At 51.3% G+C, this 21,994-nt stretch overlaps 2 protein-coding genes across 13 annotated transcripts in view; one reads left to right on the top strand and one right to left on the bottom strand.

The window, feature by feature from the left end:
• SPTAN1 (spectrin alpha, non-erythrocytic 1) overlaps positions 1 to 722 on the top strand; it is a 58,330-nt gene extending 57,608 nt beyond the window's left edge. For all 10 annotated transcript variants that reach the window (XM_070799365.1, XM_070799363.1, XM_019970958.2 and 7 more), the window contains one exon: positions 245 to 722. In XM_070799365.1, coding sequence (XP_070655466.1) covers positions 245 to 370 — 126 coding nt within the window. In that variant the 3' untranslated portion in view covers positions 371 to 722. The remainder of the gene's footprint in view (positions 1 to 244) is intronic.
• DYNC2I2 (dynein 2 intermediate chain 2) lies at positions 720 to 20,134 on the bottom strand. 3 transcript variants are annotated; one of them, XM_019970967.2, is made up of 9 exons: positions 19,934 to 20,134; positions 11,409 to 11,657; positions 4,024 to 4,133; positions 3,356 to 3,513; positions 2,738 to 2,847; positions 2,105 to 2,272; positions 1,670 to 1,902; positions 1,252 to 1,409; positions 720 to 1,023 (listed from the first exon to the last, which is right to left on the bottom strand). In XM_019970967.2, the coding sequence occupies exons 1-9, from the start codon at positions 20,117 to 20,119 to the stop codon at positions 785 to 787; spliced, it is 1,611 nt and encodes a 536-aa protein (XP_019826526.2). In that variant the 5' UTR covers positions 20,120 to 20,134; the 3' UTR covers positions 720 to 784. The 3 variants fall into 3 exon arrangements, with proteins under 3 accessions (XP_019826526.2, XP_070655469.1, XP_070655470.1); XM_070799368.1 differs by having other exon boundaries at positions 2,705 to 2,847; XM_070799369.1 differs by lacking the exon at positions 2,105 to 2,272.
• Positions 20,135 to 21,994: the final 1,860 nt, after the last annotated feature.

Below are 21,994 nucleotides of genomic sequence, written 5' to 3' on the forward strand. Positions count from 1 at the left end.
AGGCTGGCCCTGAGCTTGGGGGCAGAGCTGTCTAGAGTCGCAGCCCCCACCCAGTCTTGAGCCTCAGCTGCTTTGTGCAGACCCTCTTACCCATTTTCAAGTGAAACTCAGCCCAGGCCAAAGGCTGTTAATGGCAGAGATCCAGAAGCTTGGGCACGGATGTTTCTGAAGTCGGGCCCACTGCCCCCACAGCACAGTTGGTGTGGCTGGTCAGGGCTCGGCTGACGTGCACCTTTCCCTCCAGAACCTGACTCGGGAACAAGCCGACTACTGCGTCTCCCACATGAAGCCCTACGTGGACGGCAAGGGCCGCGAACTCCCCACTGCTTTTGACTACGTCGAGTTCACCCGCTCGCTCTTCGTGAACTGATCCTCTGCTCCTAGGTTAGCCTGGCCCACGCTGCTTGCCCTACCGTCGCCTTGCTGCATGTCAACTCCTCTCTGTGCTCTTAAGAAAAATACTCCAGACAGTGTTGCTTTCCAGTGTAACCTTAACTTGCTTAGCTTGGTTTAAGATTTAGTAGAAAACGGTGCTTCAGTAACCAGCTTTAGGTCCAGTCGCCATTGCCACGTTGCTGCGGGGACCCAATTTCTGTCTCAAGGCCGGCTGCCCCATTCCGACTACAGAAAAATCTGAGCAGCCAGCTAGTTCCCCTCTTGTTCACCCTCCCTCAATTTTGTTTTCATGTAAAAGACAAATAAATGACTTGACTCCCCCAAAAGCTTGTCACGTCTTCATTCAGCTTCCATCAGAAACACACAGCCCAGAGGTAGCGTCCCCACCTCAGCTGGCCACCTCCGAGGCCAGCTGGTCCAGGAGCTCTGTCTCCCGGGCTCCCTGTTCAGTGAACTCACTGCTCAGCTGCCACACCTTTACTGTGCCCTTGGCATCACCAGCAGCCAGGAGTTGAGTCTGCTGGCAGTTGAATTCAAGACAGTAGACAGGGCTTTCGTCCTCGGTTTGCTTGACTGAAACTGTGGGCTTCTGGGAGCTTTTCTGGAGATCAAACAGCTGCACGTCACCTTCAGGGAGAGTCGTGGGGTGAGACAGGCCCAGAGCCGCAGCCCCTGAGCCTTGCGGCCTCTGAGCCTCTTCGGTTCCCGAAGACGTGAGAAGGCTGTGACTCAGTGCAGCTCTCCATCCCACGTGAGGGAAGGCACCCTTGCCCACAGCCTCCCCAGCCCACAGTTGCAGGGATGCGCTGGGCTCATGCCCCTTCAGTGGATCCAAGCCTGGGGCCCGTGCCTTACCTTCCCCAGAAGCAGCTGCAAACACCAGGGGGCGCACCGGGGACCAGCGCACAGCAAACAGGTACTTGTGGGAGAGCTGCAGGGAGGTCAGGGGCTGGGCCTGCAGCATGGAGTACAGGTGGGCGTGGCCGTCTGTCCCTGCGCTCAGGAAGAGATTCCTAGATGGGACACACGGCAGGCGGGGGGTGAGCGCTGGGGGTCCAGGTGTGGCTGGGGCCTTTCCACCGGACTCCTCGTGGGCTGGTGGGCTCCCCAAAGTAAGGAGCCAATTCCCTGGAGCCAACCACGGGAGCTCTGGGTACTGGAGCTCGGTGGGGAAGGCCCAGGGCAGACTGCAGGTTCTTCAGGCAGTTCTGTGTGGGTCCTGGTGGGACTCCCGCGCCCTCCCTGTGCCAGACGCCCTGTGGGCCCTCCCTACCTGTGGAAGGGGGAGCAGCTCACAGAGTAGACGGGGCCGCCGTGGGGGGCGAAGGTGAACTGCGCCGGGGCCCGCAGGGGCACAGAGCTGGGCATCCGTGTGACGGCGGCCTCCTCTGCCGTCAGGGAGCACTTGAGCGGGAAGCCGCCTTCTGTGCCCAGCACGAAAAGGCTGGGGTCGAAGCTGGAGAAAGCCACCGCTGTGGCGCCCACCTCAGCCTCCCCACGGGAAGGCTGCGGAGGAAAACAACAGAAGGGCAGAGCTGGGGGGAGTCTGCTCGGTGTCCCCAGGGAGCCCCGGGCACGTGCGTGACCGCTGTAGCCCTCAGGGACTCCCACCTGCCCGCCTGCCCCCAAGGCGCACTGGCTCGGGGGTCCCATGGCCCAGCGCTGCCTTGTGGACCTACGTACAGGCTGGCAGCCTCACCCCTCGTACCTTCTTCAGCTTAGTGTTCCTGGGGAGCTGCTGCACGGCCAGGGCGAAGCCCGCGCTCAGCTGCAGCCGGCCGGCTCCGACCCCCTGCCAGAGCAGCACCTTCCCGTCAGCAGCCACGCTCAGCACCTGGAAGCGGTGGCTGTGCCGGGGCTCTGGGAGCCAGACCACCTGGGCGACCAGGAGAGGAGCCAGGTCACAAGAGGATACCTGCCCCACCTCCCGGCAAGGCCAGCTGTCAGCCTCCACACGACCTTCCCCTTCTCTTCCAGGGAAAAAAAAAAAAGGGAGACTTCTTGCAGAGGCTTGGGAGCCACCTGACTCATCAGGGGGCAGACCCAGAGGGTTCCGAGGTGCCCCCAAGTCCCAGCAGAAAACCAGGACAGCAGGGGCTCCATGGAGGCGGCCAGTGGCCCAGGGGGCTCCCTCTAGGGGTGAATGTGACTCCGGACCCAGGAGCTCCAAGAATGCCAGAGGCAGCTGGCCAAGCGCTGACTCCCTGGTGACCTTCCTCCTGGATGGTGGCCAGTGGGCACCCCCTCCCCTGCTCTGCGCTGTGGAGCAGACGCCCGGACGGCAAGGCCCCACTCCGGAGGAGGTTACCTCCTGCCCCGCCCGGCGGGCCGCTGCCCTGACCTGGTACACGGGGTCCGTGTGGGTGTCGTCCGTCAGGCCTGTGCGCCAGAGCAGTGGGTCCTCGGGGCGGCTCATGTCCCACACCAGCACCTCGCCACTGTAGAGTCCACCTGGAGGCCAAGCGGGTGTGGGGAGCCGCCCACAGCCAACAGCCCCGCTTTGGGGATGGGCCTCCACCCCCTCCCGCCCACTGCACTAGGACGTGGGGCTGCTTCCTCAAAAAGAGTCCTGGTCCCCAGGCCGCCCGCTCTATCCAGCGGTGCCCACCCCGGGAAGCTCCCCCACCACCAGGCTGCTCTAACCTGCCCACACCCGCCGTTCCTCCAGCTTCACCTGCCCCCTTTCCCAGCACGCACATCACTATGGTCAGCGCCCTGAGACTGCCTGCTTCGCCCAGCCTCACGTCCTGACCAGGCTGAACCTCCGTGTGGCCTGCACTGCCCAAGACTCAGCTGAGGACCTGCCTCCTCCTCCATGCCCAGTGCTCCGACCCGAGCCCAGGGCTGAGGACACCCCGCGGTCCCTGCTTCTGGCCGTGACCAGGGGCTGAGGGCCAAATGCTGGGCCTCGGCCACCTGCTGCGGGATGCGGAGCAGAGACACAGGCTGGAAGGCTCACCTGCCACATGGGACGGCCGCGTGGGGTGGAAGGCCAGGCACATGGCGGCGCTGGGCACCTCCACCACCGCCGACGGCTGCTGGGGGCTCAGGCCTCGCCGGTCCAAGTTCCAGGCACACACAAAGGACCTCAGCGTGCTCCAGTCCCCGTCATCCAGCCTGCGGGGACACACCCGCACGAGCTCAGCCCGAGGCCTGGGCTCCGTCCCAACCCGCACCACCCCAGCCCACCTGCTCCTACTGCCTGACCCACCTCACAATCACCCCAACACAGATGAGTCTCTGTTCCCATCACACACAGACACTGTGCTGGGTACCCAAGTGCCAGAGGCGCCTATATGGCACCCCAAGGTCATGACTTTCCCCAGAAAAGGGTTTCCAGGAACCAGGCACGGGGCCACATGTAGCAGGGGGAGGAAGCTGCGCATGTCTGACGCAGGCTGGGAGAGACGAGGCAGGCCCAGGGCTCACAGCCTGCTGCTGATAGCGGGCACTGGGAGAACCTTCCTTGTCTTTTCCTGCCAACCCAAGGCTCGGGCAGCCTTGAGAAGAAGATTCCCAGGAAGGGCAAGCTCTGGGCCCACCCCTCTCTGCGCAGACGGGGAGATGGGTTCAGATGAGGGTCTCAGGGCCTCCTATCGCCCCACACACACCCCTGCTGCCACTCACCGGCCATAGGCGCAGGCCACCACAGAGCCAGTGGAGTTCCAGGAGACACCAGTCACGTGGAGACCCTGTCCTTGGGCTGGGGGGTAGCTCAGGGTATGCAGGCAGGTCACCTGCAAGAGACAAACCATCCCCAACTCCGAATCCCAAAGCCACCCATCAGGGTAGCAAAAAGCAGACACAGGTGTGGGGCTCCCGATTCCGGTAAGGATTCAAGTCCACTGCCCAGCCCGGGGACAGTGTGGAGCCTGCATCCCATCATTCCCCTAACAGGATGCTTCCAGAAGGAAGAGCCTTGGAAACTGACACGGACACCAGGCTCCAAGTCAGAGCTGGACCCTGTACTCACGTCTGTTCCACACAAAATCTCCAAAGCCTTGGCTTCTGGAGTGGCACAGGGGTGATGGCTGCCTGACAATGCGAGTATCCTGGATGCCACAACTGCACAGGTGAAAAATGGTCACGGGAGTACATTTCACGTTAGGTGTATCTCAGTTCAGTTCAGTTCAGTCGCTCAGTCGTGTCCGACTCTTTGTGACCACATGAATCACAGCACGCCAGGCCTCCCTGTCCATCACCAACTCCCGGAGTTCACCCAGACTCACGTCCATCGAGTCAGTGATGCCATCCAGCCATCTCATCCTCTGGCGTCCCCTTCTCCTCCTGCCCCCAATCCCTCCCAGCATCAGAGTCTTTTCCAGTGAGTCAACTCTTCGCATGAGGTGGCCAAAGTACTGGAGTTTCAGCTTTAGCATCATTCCTTCCAAAGAAATCCCAGGGCTGATCTCCTTCAGAATGGACTGGTTGGATCTCCTTGCAGTCCAAGGGACTCAAGAGTCTTCTCCAACACCACAGTTGAAAAGCATCAATTCTTCAGTGCTCGGCTTTCTTCACAGTCCAACTCTCACATCCATACATGACCACTGGAAAAACCATAGCCTTGACTAGACGAACCTTTGTTGGCAAAGTGATGTCTCTGCTTTTCAATATGCTATCTAGGTTGGTCATAACTTTCGTTCCAAGGAGTAAGCGTCTTTTAATGTCATGGCTGCAGTCACCATCTGCAGTGATTTTGGAGCCCCAAAAAATAAAGTCTGACACTGTTTCCACTATTTCCCCATCTATTTCCCATGAAGTGATGAGACCAGATGCCATGATCTTCGTTTTCTGAATGTTGAGTTTTAAGCCAGCTTTTTCACTTTCCGCTTTCACTTTCATCAAGAGGCTTTTTAGTTCCTCTTCACTTTCTGCCATAAGGGTGGTGTCATCTGCATATCTGAGGTTATTGATATTTCTCCCGGCAATCTTGAATCCAGCTTGTGCTTCTTCCAGTCCAGCGTTTCTCATGATGTACTCTGCATATAAGTTAAATAAGCAGGGTGACAATATACAGCCTGACGTACTCCTTTTCCTATTCGGAACCAGTCTGTTGTTCCATGTCCAGTTCTAACTGTTGCTTCCTGACCTGCATACAGATTTCTCAAGAGGCAGATCAGGTGGTCTGGTATTCTCATCTCTCTCAGAATTTTCCACAGTTTATTGTGATCCACACAGTCAAAGGCTTTGGCATAGTCAATAAAGTAGAAATAGATGCTTTCTGGAACTCTCTTGCTTTTTCCATGATCCAGTGGATGTTGGCAATTTGATCTCTGGTTCCTCTGCCTTTTCTAAAACCAGTTTGAACATCAGGAAGTTCACGGTTCACATATTGCTGAAGCCTGGCTTGGAGAATTTTGAGCATTACTTTACTAGCGTGTGAGATGAGTGCAACTGTGCGGCAGTTTGAGCATTCTTTGGCATTGCCTTTCTTTGGGATTGGAATGAAAACTGACCTTTTCCAGTCCTGTGGCCACTGCTGAGTTTTCCAAATTTGGTGGCATATTGAGTGCAGCACTTTCACAGCATCATCTTTCAGGATTTGAAATAGCTCAACTGGAATTCCATCACCTCCACTAGCTTTGTTTGTAGTGATGCTTTCTAAGGCCCACTTGACTTCACATTCCAGGATATCTGGCTCTAGGTCAATGATCACACCATCGTTGATTGTCTTGGTCGTGAAGATCTTTTTTGTACAGTTCTTCTGTGTATTATTCCCAACTCTTCTTATCTCAACACACACTTTTTTTAAAGCTCGGGCACCCTGTGGCTCCACCCACAGCTGTCAGCAGCAGCTAACGAGGAGGCCAGCACTGCTGGCCACGGTGAGGGTCTGGTACACTTTCCAGGGGCTAATCCGCACCACAGGCCAAAACTCCTGCGGAAAGTCTCACCCTTCTTGACCTCATAACCCCAAATAGAGAAACCATCCAATGGAAAAAATCCGAGCTCTGTCAGAAGCTGCACTGTGCGCCTCTGGTGAGAATGCAGAATGTGCAGGCATCGTGGAAGACAGCCCAGCAGTTCTGCAAAATGCTGAGTTACCACATGGACCGGCAATTCTACTCCGAGGGACATCCCAAGAAAACTGCAACAAGCACGCCGACACGAGCACTTGTACACAAGTGGTCACAGCATCATTCACGATAGCCAAAACGTCCAGCGACTGATGGACAAGTATAGTATATCCCCACCACGGGGAACGATTCAGCCGTGGAAAGGAATGACATCCCAAAAGACGCTACGACACAAGGACCCTTGACAACACTCTGCTAAGCAGACACAGTTATATAATCATATGTTATATGAGTCCATTACGTGAGATGTCCAGAAGAGACAAATCTACAGAGGGAAAGGGGGTGAGCAGCTGCCAGGAGCTGTGAGGGAAATGGGGAGTGGCTGCTAGTGGATATGAATTTTTTGGGGGGAAGTGATGAAAATATTCTAAAATGGATTATGGCAAAGCTTACATATCTCGGTGCTGTGCGCTTTGTCGCTTAGTCATGTCCGACTCTTTGTGACCCCATGGATTGCAGCCCTCCAGGCTCCTCTGTCCATAGGGGTTCTCCAGGCAAGAACACTGGAGTGGGTTGCCATGCCCTCCTCCAGGGGATATTCCCATCCCAGGGATCGAACCCAGGTCTCCCACATTGCAGGCAGACTCTACCATCTAAGCCACCAGGGAAGCCCCTATTGGAAATATATTAAAACCCACTTCACACTTTAAATGATTTATATGGGTGAATTATATGGGTTGTAAACACATCTCAATAAATTTGTTGGGTTTTTTTCCTTTTAATTTTTTGGTTGTGCCACTCGGATCTTAGTTTCCCAGCTGGGGCTGAGCCTGTGCCCCCTGCAGTGGAAGCATGGTGTCTTCACCCCTGGCCCACCAGGGAAGTCCTCAACAAATCTGTCCTTTTAAAACAAAGCCATGTGGTGGGGCCAGGAGGCAGAGGGGGCGTGAGAAAAACTCTCAGGATTCTGGTTCCATGACTGTTTGCGCTGTGTGAAAATTATGGGCCTGAACACTTGTGATCTGTGCCTGTTTATTCACATTTTATGAATTCAATAAAAGTTTGTATTAAAAAATAAACTGTAAGCATTATGTATCATAACAGCATTTATAACTGCAACGATTAGTACCCTTTAAAATCTAAAGATGAGAAGGCAGAGGGACAGAAAGATAGGCTGCTCTGTGCCTTCACTGGTGGGTGTCTGCCAAGACCCAACACAGCACACAGCTCAAATACACCTGCGTGCGAAGCATCCCTCAACAAACCTGGCTCCATGCAAGTGTATGGGGAAACATTACGCAGCAGTTTAAAAAGACAAGAGTCTATAATGGAAAGGGATCTGAAAACAGAAAGCATGTATATTTATATATATATTATACAGATATAACTGAATATATGTATAAAACTGAGTATATTTATGTACATGGGCTTCCCTGGTGGCTCATATGGTAAAGAATCTGCCTACAAGGCAGGAGACCCTGGGTTTGATCCCTGGAAAAGGGAATGGCTACCCACTCTAATATTCTTGCCTGGAGAATTCCATGGACAGAGGAGCCTGGCAGGCTACACTCCATGGGGTCACAGAGAGTCGGATATGACTAAGCGACTAACACTTTCACTACACACACACACACACACACACACACACACACACACACACACACACACAGAAAACTTGAATCACTTCGCTGTACATCTGAAGCTATATAACATTAACTATACTTTGATTTTTTTTTTGGCCACACCAAATGGCATGTGGGATCTTAGTTCCCCTACCTGGAATCCAACCCACATCCCCTGCAGTGGATACACAGTCTTAACCAGTGGACCACCATGGAAATCCCTAACTATACTTCATTTTTAAAAAAATTATAATAGGGAATTCCTTGGTGCTCCAGTGTTTAGGACTCCACGCTTCCATTGCTGGGGGCCCCGGTTCAATTCCTGGTTGGGGAACTGAGATCCCACAAGCTATACCACATGGCCAAATAAATGAATAAAATAAAAATGGTAATAAATGAATAAAAAGGACACAGATGAAGTCTATGTAGCAGCCTGACAACACAGAGCAGGCTTTGCTTCTGAAGAGACCCAAGACCGGCCACAGTGCCCCCCGCTCTGAGCCACACGTGCACACAAGCGCCAGCCAGGACAAGGCAAAGGGTCAGAGGTTCCGGGGATGCCCCCAGGTGGCCTCCTCCCCATCTCTCATTCCGAAGTGTTCAGCCAAGTCGTCACTGATTTTCCAGTTGTGAAGGCGCAGTACTCCACTGAGAGCAGCGGCTCAGCCTTTCAGGGGCTACGACAGCCAAGGACAGCAGGGAAATGTCAAGGCCAACACCCTGACAGCTGGAGTAGAGACAGAACAGCCTGATGCCTCAGCCAACGTAGTGATTCCACTGGGGAGGAATAATCAAGAAATCCACGCAAAAGAAAACCAAAGTGAGAGAGACAGCCTCGCTTCAGCCCTGCCACACAGCTGCAAAACCGGAAAGGGCTACTCCTCTGTCCAGCACCCAAGAAGGAAAGCAACTTCAGGGTCGCCGGAGGCCCACACGCCCCACCGCCACCCAGGGGGTGCTGCCTAACCCCCCGCCTGCCACTGCTTCCGGAAGATATGCTTCTAGAAGCGACGCTGTGCTGGGATGTCCACCAACGGGGACCCCAGGAAGGCTGCCTGTCTGCTCAGTGGCACGTCACGCAGGTTCTGGGGTGTCTGGGGGCCTCCCCTACAGGAACTGACAGGGAAAGCTCTGCTGAGCGCGAAGGCCGCAGCCTGTACAGTGGTCTCCACTTTCGTCTAAGACGCCCTTGATGGCAACAGTAGCAGCAGCAGCGCCGTGTGCCAGTGTCGAATGGGAAAGGCCTTTGAACCAGTGTTCCCACTCGCAGTACATGTTCCATATTTTTGCAATGACTGTTTGTTAAAACGAACGTGTAGTGCTTTTGTAATCAGAAACGAGTATTTATCTTTCCTGTTTTGCAGATTTATTTTTAATCGGAGGATAACTACAAAATTGTGACGGTTTCTGCCATGTACCAATATGAATCAGGCACAGGCATACATACGTCCCCCTTCTCTTTTTTTTTAAATTTTATTTTTATTTATTTAGCTACATTAGATCTTAGCTGTGGTATGTGGGATCTAGTTCCCTGATCGGGGATGCAACCTGGCACCCTGCGTTGGGAGCACGGAGTCTTAGCCACTGGACCACCGGAAGTCCCTGTCCTCTCCCTCTTGAACCTCCCTCCCCACCTCACCCCTCCAGGTTGTCACAGAGCGCCTCTGGGTTCCCACTGGCTGGCTGTTTTACATATGGTAACGTGAATGTTTCAGTGTTACTCTCCCAAATCATCCCACCCTCTCTTTCCTCCCGCTGTGTCCAAAAGTCTGTCCTTTATGTTTGCGTCTCCTTTGCTGCTCTGCAAAGAGGACCATCACACCATGTGTATTTTCTGAAGGGGGAGAAAGTAATATACAGGTGGACCAAACCAACGCACAGAAAGGTGGAAAAGCCTTAACAATTAAGAACAAAACCTTGGGATTTCCCTGGTGGTCCAGTGGCTAAGACTTCGTGCTCCCAATGCAGGGGGTCCTGGTTTGATCCCTGGTCAGGGAACTAGATCCCACATGCTGCGACTAAGACTCAGACACATACAAAAAATAAAAAAAAAAAAAAATAACCAACAGCTCTCCTTCTTTGAACGCAACTGTAAAGGGGGCAGCTGAGCCCAGATTTTAACGTTCATGACCTTCTTCTTGTGCTCCACTTAAAAAGATAAAGACGAGTCCATACTTACTGTGGCCTTGGCAACTGTTTTTCAGAAGGATTTTGAGGATTTCTCTCAAACAAATCCACTCTCCCAAACCTATCAACGATTTGGTGGGAACAGGGCAGCTGTATATCCAGAAACAGACAGAAGAGGAAGGGCGGGAGAGAAGGGCTATGACCTCTGAATACAGAACTACTCGTCTCCATTTCTCGAGGAAGAAAACAATGCATAAGAAAAGCCTTTACTGCTCAGTCAGCAGCCTGCCCACAGGCAACATCAGGGTGGAGCAGAAGTCAAGGGCCCGCCTTCCTTCAGAGGCTTCCTGATCTCAAAGCAATGACTCCAACTGGACATTTGCGTTTACAGGGCTCTGAGCTCTGCCTCAAGACCAGAAAAGGCTTGGCAATGCAGAAGTCACTAGAGCGCAAAAGTGAAACCAGAGAGACTGGGACTCAAACTCCAGCTCAGCCAGTTACAGCTGTGTGACTGCAGACAAGTCCCTTAGCCTCTCTGAAGCTCAGCTATAAAATGGAGATCGGAGGAATTCCCTGGCAGTCCTGCGCTTTCGCTGCCAAGGGCCCTGAGTTAGACTCCTGGTCAGGGAACTAAGATTCTACAGGTTGTTCAGCGTGGACAAAAAATAAATATTAAGATGGAGATCAGGAAAGAACTAGCTGTCCAGAAGGATCAACGAGTTGGCACAGAGCGTGCCTGGGGAATCAGAGCTGAGTGATCAAGGAAATAAGACCCAGCCTCAAACTGCCTGCCTACGAGCCTCTACTGCCTACGAGCAGTGAATGGAAGTAACAAGGCACCACCAAGGGTAGCAGGGAAGGCCCAGCGACTTCTTAGCTTAATATCTGGAAAAAAGAGCTTGGTGAATGCTGTTACGGTTGTTACTGGTGCTCCTCCTATTTGGTGGGCCGGGACTTCCCAGGTGGCATTACTGGTGAAGAACCTGCCTGCCAATGCAGGAGAGGCTGGTTCGATCCCTGAGTGGGGAAGATCCCCGGAAGAGGGCAGGGCCACCGACTCCAGTACTCTTGCCTGGAGAATCCCATGGACAGAGGGGCCTGGCAAGACCATCTATAGGTTCGCAGAGTCAGACACAACTGAAGCGACTTGGCATGCACGCTGTTACTGGGTGGCACAAAAGAAGGACTTAAGATGAGCTGAAGCCACAACCCAAAGCATCCCAGGCCCGTACCAGCCCATCCCTACCGTTTGCTGCTGCTCGGCCCAGTTCACCTCGAAGCCGTCAAACGCGTGGCTCTGCCAATTCTTGTTCAGCTCTCGGGTAACCATGGCCTCCACTTTCCGGAGAAAGGCCGCGAGCTGGGGGCCGTTGTACCGAGGCACAGACGGCAGGCTGACCGGCTCGGGGGCCTCGGTCTGCACTTCAGCATCCACATGCTTCCGGGCCTGCACGGACGCTTCAGCCGTGGCAATGCTGGCCGTCTGGCAACTTTTCTGGAGAAGGAGATTGAAACGCAGTCACCAGCCAGCTCTCCTCACAGCACCACTGCCCAGGCACTCACCCACCTGCAGCTGCTGTTTATCCTTGGGCAAAAGAACCACTCCTCACTCTGTCTGCCTGACGACCGTCCCCTTCCTCTAGCCCATCTTCCTTGGGAGGAACCCAATTGGTGTGGTGTGGGTGGAAATGACCCACAGGGAGTAACCCTGTCCAGCCAGAGAAATCCACTCACGTGGTGTCAACAGGCAGGGGGAAAACTTCAAGGTCATGAGTAGAAGTCACTTTTCTTATTAAAAATATACCTCCTAGGGACTTCCTGATGATCCAGTGGCTAAGACTCCGTGCTCCCAAGGCAGGTGGCCCAGGGTTCAATCCCTGGTCAGGGAACTAGGTCCCACATGCCTCGGTGAAGAGTTCACATGCCACAAAGACCCAGCACAGCCAGATAAAAAGAAATTAAATACATGTATACACCTTCTATTAACAGATCTCCTTGACTATTGATTATAAAACATACCAATTACTTAGGAACAGCTCTTCAGGAGGAAACTGTATTAAGTATACACATCAGTTGTGAGACACACCCCTTGTAACACCTGTTAAAATAGAGGCTGAAGGGACGTGTTCTAAACTGAGGACATACAGAGCCACACCGAGAAGGGACAGAGGTCCGGACGCCGCGTGGCTGGAGGTCGAGCCCCTCGCTGCCTGGGCAGTGACCACCACCAGCTAACACGGAGCACACGGTCCCTCATTCCACCCTCCCGACACACCTGAGCTGCACGCCTGACCCCACAGTGGAAAAGGACCTCAGAGACCACGCTAGACGGGTGGGCTCCCTGAGCAGGGTCAAACCACCAGGAGGCTGGCTAAGGGACAACCTGCTGCCTCCTCCCCATCAACAGAGCTTCTGATTCACTGGTCTAGGATGGGGTCTTTGCTAACAAGCCCCCAGGTGATGCCACAGGGCGGGTACTCAGATCCCATCTGTATGCTTCCTTCGGCCACACCCCAGGGCTCAGAGTCCATCACCTCTGCCCTCAAGGTGCAGACAGCACTCACGTTGCCCCCCACCCCCGCCTTGATCTGAGGACCTGGGTCTCACCTGCGGCAGCAGGACACCCCTCTCTCCCTCCCTTGACCGAAGCCCTCTCCAGCGGGGCACCTTCCAAGGTGTCCCATGATCAAAGGACGCATGCGTGTCTGTGGGGAGCGGCTTGGCAGGAGGCAGCCTGCTCCCCAGCTGCCACTTCTCTCCACCCTGCCACCCGTCTCCAGTTCCTTGTCCCCCATTTAGCTGGGCAGAGGGACAGACATCACATCAGGGAAGGAGACGCAACCTCCTCCCTTTCTGGAGGACACGGCCAACCTTTACCAAACGAGGGCTCCTATATGACTGAAGTTCCTGTCACCCACGAGAGGCTCTCCTTGTGTGGCCGCTTACCAGGCACCTGCACCTACAGGACAGCGACAGGGCCCCGACCCCCATTCTCCCCCGTTTGGGCCTGAGCACCAGGCGAGTGTTAAGAGAGCCCAAAGAAAGGGGGCTGGCCCCACAGGAGGGCAGCTGGGGAGGACAGGGTGAGACAGGGCTCCTCGCCAGGGGCTGACAAATGCTGCCAGTGTGAACACGGCTCCCAGAAGTCCCCCTTCCCAGCCCTTCCATGTCCTTCCCTTTGAGCCCTGTATACACACCTGATGATACTTGGGCGTGATGGGAGCTGAGATGGTTCCTGACCTAATTCAGCACCTCTTTATCAGCACACCAACAAAATGTGATGCGCTGTGAGACATTCTGATGTTAACTAGCAGAAACTGTACCATGGGAATATCTCGGATACAATGTTGATGGGAATCCCCTGGTGGTCTAGTGGTTAAGAATCCACCATGCAATGCAGGGAACACCGGTTCAATCCCTGGCCGGGGAAGATTCCACCTGCCTCCAGCAATTAAGCTCGCCACAACAACTGAACTCATGTGCAGCAACTACTGAAGCCCATGAGCCTAGAACCCACGCTCCACAATGATGCCACCACAATGAGAAGGCTATGCTTCACAACGAGAGAGTGGCCCCTGCCCGCCTCGACCAGAGAAGCCCACGAGCAGCAACCAAGACCCAGCACAGCCAAAGTTTAATAAATAAACAAAACTGATGGGACTTCCCTGGTGGTCCAGTGGTTAGGACCTGGCGCCGTCACTGCGGGGGCCCGGGTTCCATTCCTGGTCAGGGAACTAAGGCCCTGCAAGCCTCGCAGCACAGTAAAAAAAAAAAAAAAAAAAGAGTGGATTTTGTGATGCAACATGGACGTTTACGTTGTCTCCTGTCTCACTCACATGAGACCTCCAAGAGTGTGGGGGGAACTGAACCCAGAACCAATATCAAAGTGCTTCAGGGTATGACCTCCTTCTACTTGACCTTGCCTCAAGTGTATCAGGGTGGTGGTGGTTTAGTTGCTAAGTCGTGTCCAACTGTGCGACCCCATGCCAGGCTCCTCTGTCCACGGGATTCTCCAAGCCAGAATACTGGAGTGGGTTGCCATTTCCGCCTCCAGGGAATCTTCCCAACCCAGGAATTGAACCCAGGTCTCCTGCACTGCAGGCAGATTCTTTACCAACTGAGCTACGAGGGAAGGCCGGATAGCAGGGTAGCAAACAGTTACTCAAAGGGTGACCTGGAGTGGAGAGTCAACCAATGAAGACGGCAATGATCAACATTTTCACCGAAGCTGGGAGGCCCTGTTATGCCTCAACACCTTTGACTTATAATTACTGCCAGCTACTCTGGTGTTGTCTTCACATGTGAATTGAAAAAAAAAAAAGTTTAGCATCAAAACTATTAGCAAACTCCAAAAGGTTGAGAACCACAAATCTAATTCCTGAAAACCTGTGAGAGGCCAAACCTCAGGTTAAAAACAAACACGTCCAGCAGAGGGTGTCATCTGGTACAGAACCCACGAAGGCGAGGAAGCAGCCCCGGAGCCAGGGAGAGGAAGGAGAGGACAGGTAGGCAAGCTTAACTCAAAGCAGGGGGGGAGAAATCCGGCAGAATCAGGCTGTGGATGACAGGACGCAAGAAAAGGATTCCATTCAGTACTTCCCGGAGGCCTCTGGAAGATGCAAAAGTACACAAGACCCACTCCCGGCCCTCTGGGAGCTCACAGTCCAGAGAGAGACCTGAATGCCCAAAATGAATGCATCTGCTGATAAAGTTCTAGAACTAAATGGTAGTGATGGCTGCATGTTGTGAAGGTATTTATCATCACTGAACTGTACACTTTAATATGGTAAAATGAGTATCTATCTTATCCTTTAATATGTACCCTTTGTAACTGGACACTTTAGTATGTTAAAATGTGTATGCATCTTACCACAAGATAAGGGTACATGTCTGTATCTTACCACAAGAAAAGAATGCACACTATATCCTTTTTTTTTTTCACCCTACGGCATCTGGGGCCTTAGTTCCCTGACTACAGATTGAACCTGTGCCCCTTGTGTTGGAAGAACAGAGTCTTAATCACTGGACCACCAGGGAAGTCCCCCACTCTACATTCTGACAGGATTCAAATAGGCTTCAGAAAGGGTAACACTGTTGGAAAGGAGGGTGGATTATATTAATGGTTCTCAAGTTTTGCCACATATGACAATAACCTGAGGAGCTTTTATGAAACCAGATTCCCAGGTCACACCACATACCAATTAAACCAGAATCCCTGGAAGTAGGGACCAGATATTCATATTTTTCAAGACTCTCCAGGGCATTTCAGTGTCAGCCAAGTTTGAAAAACCAGAGACCAGGATCAAAGCGATTAGGAGCCCTTCATCTCAAACACTTAGACGTGAGCCCCTCCAAACCTGAACAGTACTGGGCATCAGTCTCAAACTGTTTTCTTATTAGCAGTTTCATTTAATCCCACATAAGTATTCTAACAAGACCCACTTTGCAGATTACTTGACTGGCCCAAGGCCAAGTCCCCAAAGAGTCCCCATGCACTCAAAGCCAGGTCTGAATCCAAAGTCAAGGACCCTGTCCCTCTTAGAGATAAAGCAGTAAAAGTTAAATCAAGCCAAAGATCACTAATACTTCAACAACAACCAAAAATCCATCACCGGAACATAAAATTGCACTCCAGTACTGCATCACTACATGGGCCAAGCAAAGAACCACGTTTGGCTTTTCCAAAAGAACTTGCAAAAAAAAATTAAGAAGCTGCATATAAAAATTTAGCTAAGGGCCTCTATAATAATCTAGAAGGGTAGGATGGGGAGGAAGATGGGAGGGGAGGGAGGTTCAGGAGGGAGGGAGGTTCAGGAGGAAGGGGACATGGGTGTACCTATGGCTGATTCTTAAAGATATCTGACAGGAAACAACAAAATTCTGTAAAGCAATTAACCTTCAATTAAAACATAAATTAAAAATTTTTTTTAATTTAGCTAAAACACTCATCACAGGGTTCTGATAAGAGAAAAATTGGAAACAATCCATCAAAAGGGACTGGCTAAATAAAATGAAGTTATAGTACGTGAGTGAAAAAGTGGGTCTACAAAATACTATGCACAGTGTGATTTCATTTTTGTAAAAAAAAAAATGGAGGAACACAGACAAAACAGAGAGGGAGCAGGTATAAACCAAACTGCCGGGAAATGAGACTATGGGGTGGTTTTTATTTCCAGTTTTTCCTTATCCAGATGTTTTCCTAAATTTTGGATACAAGGACTTCCCTGGTGGTCCTTCCCTCCGAGCTCCCAGTACAGGGTGCTCAGGTTCAATCCCTGGTCAGGGAACTAGATTCCACAAGCCACAGCTAGAGTTCGCATGTGCCTAAACAACATCTGGTGTGCCACAACTAAGACCCAGCATATCCAAACTAAGAAATATTTAAAATAAATAATTAATCAAATAAATTTTGGACACAGAAACTTTTATAAAGAGAAACAAGTTAATCTGGAAAATTAACTCTTTCTTTGGACCCCTTCAACAGTCTTAGAATCTTTATTCTGGCCATGCCAGGCAGGTTGCAGAATATTAGTTCCCTGACCAGGGATCAAGTCCGCATCCTCTGCAGTGGAAAGGCAGAGTCTTAACTACTGGACCACCAGGGAACTCCCAATACTCTTAGGACTTAATTAAGAATCCCCTTCAATAAAACTTCCCTGATAGCTCAGTTGGTGAAGAATCTGCTAGCAATGCAGGAGACCCCAGGTCAATTCCTGGGTCAGGAAGATCCCTGGAGAAGGGATAGGCTACCCCCTCCAGTATTCTTGGGCTTCCCTTGTGGTTCAGCCGGTAAAGAATCTGCCCGCAATGTGGGAGACCTGGGTTCAACCCCTGGGTTGGGAAGATCCCCTGGAGAAGGGAAAGGCTAGCCACTCCAGTATTCTGGCCTGGGGAATTCCATGGACTGTATAGTCCATGGGTCACAAAGAATCAGACACAACTGAGTGACTTTCACACACACACTTCAATAAAACAGCAGAGACTGATTCAAATGCACCCCTTAAGATGAAAACTTTTATACCGCAAGTATTAGAATCAGTTCTTGGAGCCCTACTGGTTCAAATTATAGGTACAAGGAAATATGCCTCAATCTCATTGTTTTAATAAAAAAAAGTACGTTTGACTGAGTCAGTGGTTCCCAATATGAACTCTTTTAAAATCTGAATCTTCGGCAAATAAGAGCTATTTCAAGTATTTTTAAAAGCCAGTGAATCTGAATTACACATTTACCTTCAATAAAGATGAACAGAAATAACTAAAATACCCATTGCCTTTGCTTTTTTTTTTTGCCATACCACACAGCATGTGGAACTTCCCTGACCAGGGGTCAAACCGTGCCCCCTGCATTGGAAGCAAGGAGTCTTAACCACTAGGGCACTGGGGAAGTCCTGCCTTTGCTTTTTAACTACAATCTTTTCTATCCAGTATGGTGAAGTGGGAAGTGCTCCGAAGCCAGATCAAATCTGGCTTGAGACCTGCAGACTGCTGGCCTGAGGCAAGAAACTTGTCCTCAAGTTTAGTTCAGTCACTCAGTCGAGTCCGACTCTTTGCCACCCCATGGAGTGCAGCATGCCAGGCTTCCCTGTCCATCACCAACTCCCTGAGCTTGCTCAAACTCATGTCCATTGAGTCAGTGATGCCATCCAACCATTTCATCCTCAAGAGTTAATCAAGAGTTACGACTTTAAGGATTCCCTGGTGTTCCAGTGTTTTAATAAGACTCCGAGCTTCTACTGTAGGGGGCTCAAGTTGTGATCCCATATGCTGTGTGGTACAGCCAAACATAAAGTTTGTTTTTTTTTTTCAAACATAAAATTTTAAAAAAGGAGAGAGGGTAAGACTTCATGGAAATCTCACCGGTCGGTACTGGTGTTGGTGAGGAAATCATCTTCTGTAGGACCTCTCATCGGTGTGGAAAGCAAAGCCTCAGCTTCCTCTGTGGGAAAAATGCAGCCCCCTTCCAATGCTCATTTTTACTGAGGGAAAGCTAACATCCTTAAAATGATCTGCAAGCCCTCACTCGATCTGCCTCTCCTTACCCTCTCCGACCTCACCTGTGACCATCCTTGCCTGCTCATTCCTTTCCAGCCCCACCTGCCTCCTCACACACACCAGCTTTGCTTCAACCGCAGGACCTTGGTGCTCCCCAGGCTGTTCCACCTCAAATAACCTTGACTAACTCTCACTGCTCCAAGTCTTTGCTGGAACATCACCCTCTCAATAAGGGTGCAGTTCAGTTCAGTTTAGTCGCTCAGTCGTGTCCGACTCTTTGCGACCCCATGAATCGCAGCACGCCAGGCCTCCCTGTCCATCACCAACTCCCGGAGTTCACCCAGACTCACGTCCATTGAGTCAGTGATGCCATCCAGCCATCTCATCCTCTGGCGTCCCCTTCTCCTCCTGCCCCCAATCCCTCCCAGCATCAGAGTCTTTTCCAGTGAGTCAACTCTTCGCATGAGGTGGCCAAAGTACTGGAGTTTCAGCTTCAGCATCATTCCTTCCAAAGAAATCCCAGAGCTGATCTCCTTCAGAATGGACTGGTTGGATCTCCTTGCAGTCCAAGGGACTCTTAAGAGTCTTCTCCAACACCACAGTTCAAAACCATCAATTCTTCGGCGCTCAGCTTTCTTCACGGTCCAACTCTCACATCCATACATGACCACTGGAAAAACCATAGCCTTGACTAGATGGACCTTTGTTGGCAAAGTGATGTCTCTGCTTTTGAATATGCTATCTAGGTTGGTCATAACTTTCGTTCCAAGGAGTAAGCGTCTTTTAATTTCATGGCTGCAGTCACCATCTGCAGTGATTTTGGAGCCTAAAAAAATAAAGTCTGACACTGTTTCCACTGTTTCCCCATCTATTTCCCATGAAATGATGGGACCAGATGCCATGATCTTCATTTTCTGAATGTTGAGCTTTAAGCCAACCTTTTCACTCTCCTCTTTCACCTTCATCAAGAGGCTTTTTAGTTCCTCTTCACGTTCTGCCATAAGGGTGGTGTCATCTGCTTATCTGAGGTTATTGATATTTCTCCTGGCAATCTTGATTCCAGCTTGTGCTTCTTCCAGTCCAGCGTTTCTCATGATGTACTCTGCATAGAAGTTAAATAAGCAGGGTGACAATATACAGCCTTGACATACTCCTTTTCCTATTTGGAACCACTGCAAACAACCCTTTCACTCCCCAACACAATCTTTCTAATCCCTCACCCTTTTTCTTTCATCCGTGGAGCGATTCACCTCTAACACACTGTGTATTTACTTCTTATCTGCACTGTTTACCTTCTGTCCCCTGCAGGCGAGCGCCCCGTATAAGCTCAGGAGGGAGCTCACCCACTGATGACTGAGGAACCCCCAGGGACACAGCGGTGCTCAAAGTCCACACAGACAGACCCCCCAGGAGCCCTGGCACCCAAAAGCCCTGCCCCCGTTTCAGACAACCTCGTTTGTGTGCTTTGGATTAAACGACGTATTAGAAAACGTATCTCGACCTTAAGATGCAGTTTGGTCTTTTTTTTTTTTTTTTTTAAGTAAAAGTTAGTTTGAAATGCCTAAAAACTGCAGTTCACACAAAATCCTTCAAAACCTGGAGTCTTTAGAGTCTTTAAAAACCCTTTTGGTTGCTACTCAAAGACCAGGGAAATTGAGACGTGAGTACCCCCAAGGGTTAGTTTCTGTGGGTTAAAATATGAAAACAACCCGGCCCGGCTGCCACGCGACGTTCCTCGCCCTCCCGCCGCGTCACCCCGAGGCGCGCCCGCGCCCTCACCGTCTCCCCACGGATGCCCTGGACGCCCCTCCACTGAGAGGGCACGGACGCCACGCCCAGGGTCTCGTCCTGAAGCGGCCCGGGCCGCTCGGGGCCCTCGGTGCTCGCAGTCCCGCTTGTCGCCAGCGCCTCAGCTCCCGCGCTTCCCGCCAGGCCGAGCTGCCAGGGTTGCGCGCTGGTTGCCATGGAGACTGCTCCGCCGGCCCCACCCCACCCCCAACCTCCCCGCCTCGCGCGGACGCAGTCCGCCGCGACCTTCGCCCCCGCGCCTCCAGAGCGGAAGGCTGGGGCGGTGAGGCTATCGGCGCCATTTTTCAGTTTGTCAGAGCGGACGCTCCGACACCGGTGAAGAAAAGATAAATTATTCTTTTCCTATGATGCGACAATCATTGCCAGTTTTTGGATTCTCCAACCGCAGAGGGAGCACGCCTGGGGCTTTCGCGGCAACTCTGGGTGGGGAGGGAAGTACGGAAGCGAGGCACCCGTGCCAAGTTCAAAGATGGCGCCGAGCGGCCCGGCGCAGAAGAGAGGGCGGGAGCCTGCTGTCGCGGCAGGCTTTAGAGTTGTGGGGCCTGGGGGTGCCGAGCTGGCGGAGTAGCCGAGCGCTCCAGGAGAGTCCCAATTGGCGGCCACCTCGAAGCCAAATGCTCGGTCTCTGAGCTTCGGTTTCTGCCTCAATAGAATGGCGATTTTAAATATCCATATATGGATCCAGAGTGTGGTTGAGTAGTTGGAAAGCCCAAATGAAGTCGAACGTAGAAAAAATGCAATTTAAACCGAAGTTAAAGACTCGAACAACTACCAGTTATTGAGTGTCTACCGTATATGTTAATCTTAATAAATCCTTAAAATAACATTATGAGAAATCAAATGTTATATGTCGCTTAAGGGTGCGGATTGTCCAAAAAAATAATTTCCCCATCTCACCCATAAAGTCCACATCACATTTGTCCAAGACCCCACAGACCCTTGCTTGGCCCCAAGACCCGGTTCTGAGCTTCTTGGCAAGAATCCTCTGGCCAGGTCCTCTGGGCTGCTTTCTTCCTGTCCCTGAACTCTCAGAGTGATGGAAACCCGCCCAATCAGAGGCTCCCCTGCACCGCCTCACGACTGAGTGCTCATTAGGACTCAGTTCAAGTCAAGGCCGTGAGGCCCGATTAGATTAGCGACACTGGAAAGACAGAATGCAATAGAAATTTCTTCCTAGAAAAAAAGTAGAACAGGACAAAATTCTCCTTGTAAGGCCCTGTCAACACTAGAAAAGTTTGCAAGCATCACCAAGGATGCAAAACTCATGTTCAAAAAGAAAGGCTGTGAGGGTCAGGAGGCTTGGATATGAAGACTAAACACCGCTATGTCCTGTTTTCAGACTTGACACCTCTTTGCACCTTGGTTTCCCAGCTATAAAAATAGATATAATAAAGTTGAAGCTAGTAGAATCTGCTTTATCGTAGTAAGGAAGGAGACTATTTCAAGAAGAGGAGGGTGGGACTTCCCTGGTGGTCCAGTGGCTAAGACTCTGTGCTCCCATTACAGGCAACCAGGGTTTGATCCCTGATCAGGGAACTAGGTCCCACCTGCCACAACTATAAGATCCCACATGCCACAGCTAAGACCCGGTGCAGTCAAAAAAATAAATAAAATATTTTTAAGAAGAAAAGAAGGGTGACCCAAGGCATTAAACACCCCAAACAACTTCAGTAGAGTAGTGGGAACAAAAACCAGCCTGCAGAGGGTTTAGGAATGGAGAAAGTAGAGAAGGTAATGGATGTTATTGGGGAGTTCAACATAGGAAGTAGGTGTGAGTGTAAACTGGTAAAACCTAATTGGAGGGTAATTTGACCTTTAAGTGTGGCTCCTCTTTAATCTAGAAATCCTACTTCTGGTAATTTTTCTTGAATTAACAATTACAGATTCACACAGATGTTGAGAGCCAAGGATATTCAGCAATTATTCATTCACAGTAGAATTATAGCAAGATCCTGCAGCCAGCCTAAATTTCCAAGCAAAGTCATGGCACACAACAGGTATTCACTAAATATTGAGAAAGAATGGACAGTG

Source organism: Bos indicus, chromosome 11 (assembly GCF_029378745.1).
Source record: "Bos indicus isolate NIAB-ARS_2022 breed Sahiwal x Tharparkar chromosome 11, NIAB-ARS_B.indTharparkar_mat_pri_1.0, whole genome shotgun sequence".
Taxonomy (NCBI): Eukaryota; Metazoa; Chordata; class Mammalia; order Artiodactyla; family Bovidae; genus Bos; species Bos indicus.

Excerpts from the sequence above, each read along its gene's own strand:
- DYNC2I2 (XM_070799368.1), bottom strand. The coding sequence starts at position 20,119 with ATGGCAACCAGCGCGCAACCCTGGCAGCTCGGCCTGGCGGGAAGCGCG. Across the intron at positions 2,273-2,704 it reads CCCGCCGGGCGGGGCAGGAG|GTGGTCTGGCTCCCAGAGCC; the intron begins GTAACCTCCTCC and ends CTGGTCGCCCAG. Across the intron at positions 1,024-1,251 it reads TGCAGCTGCTTCTGGGGAAG|GTGACGTGCAGCTGTTTGAT; the intron begins GTAAGGCACGGG and ends CTCTCCCTGAAG.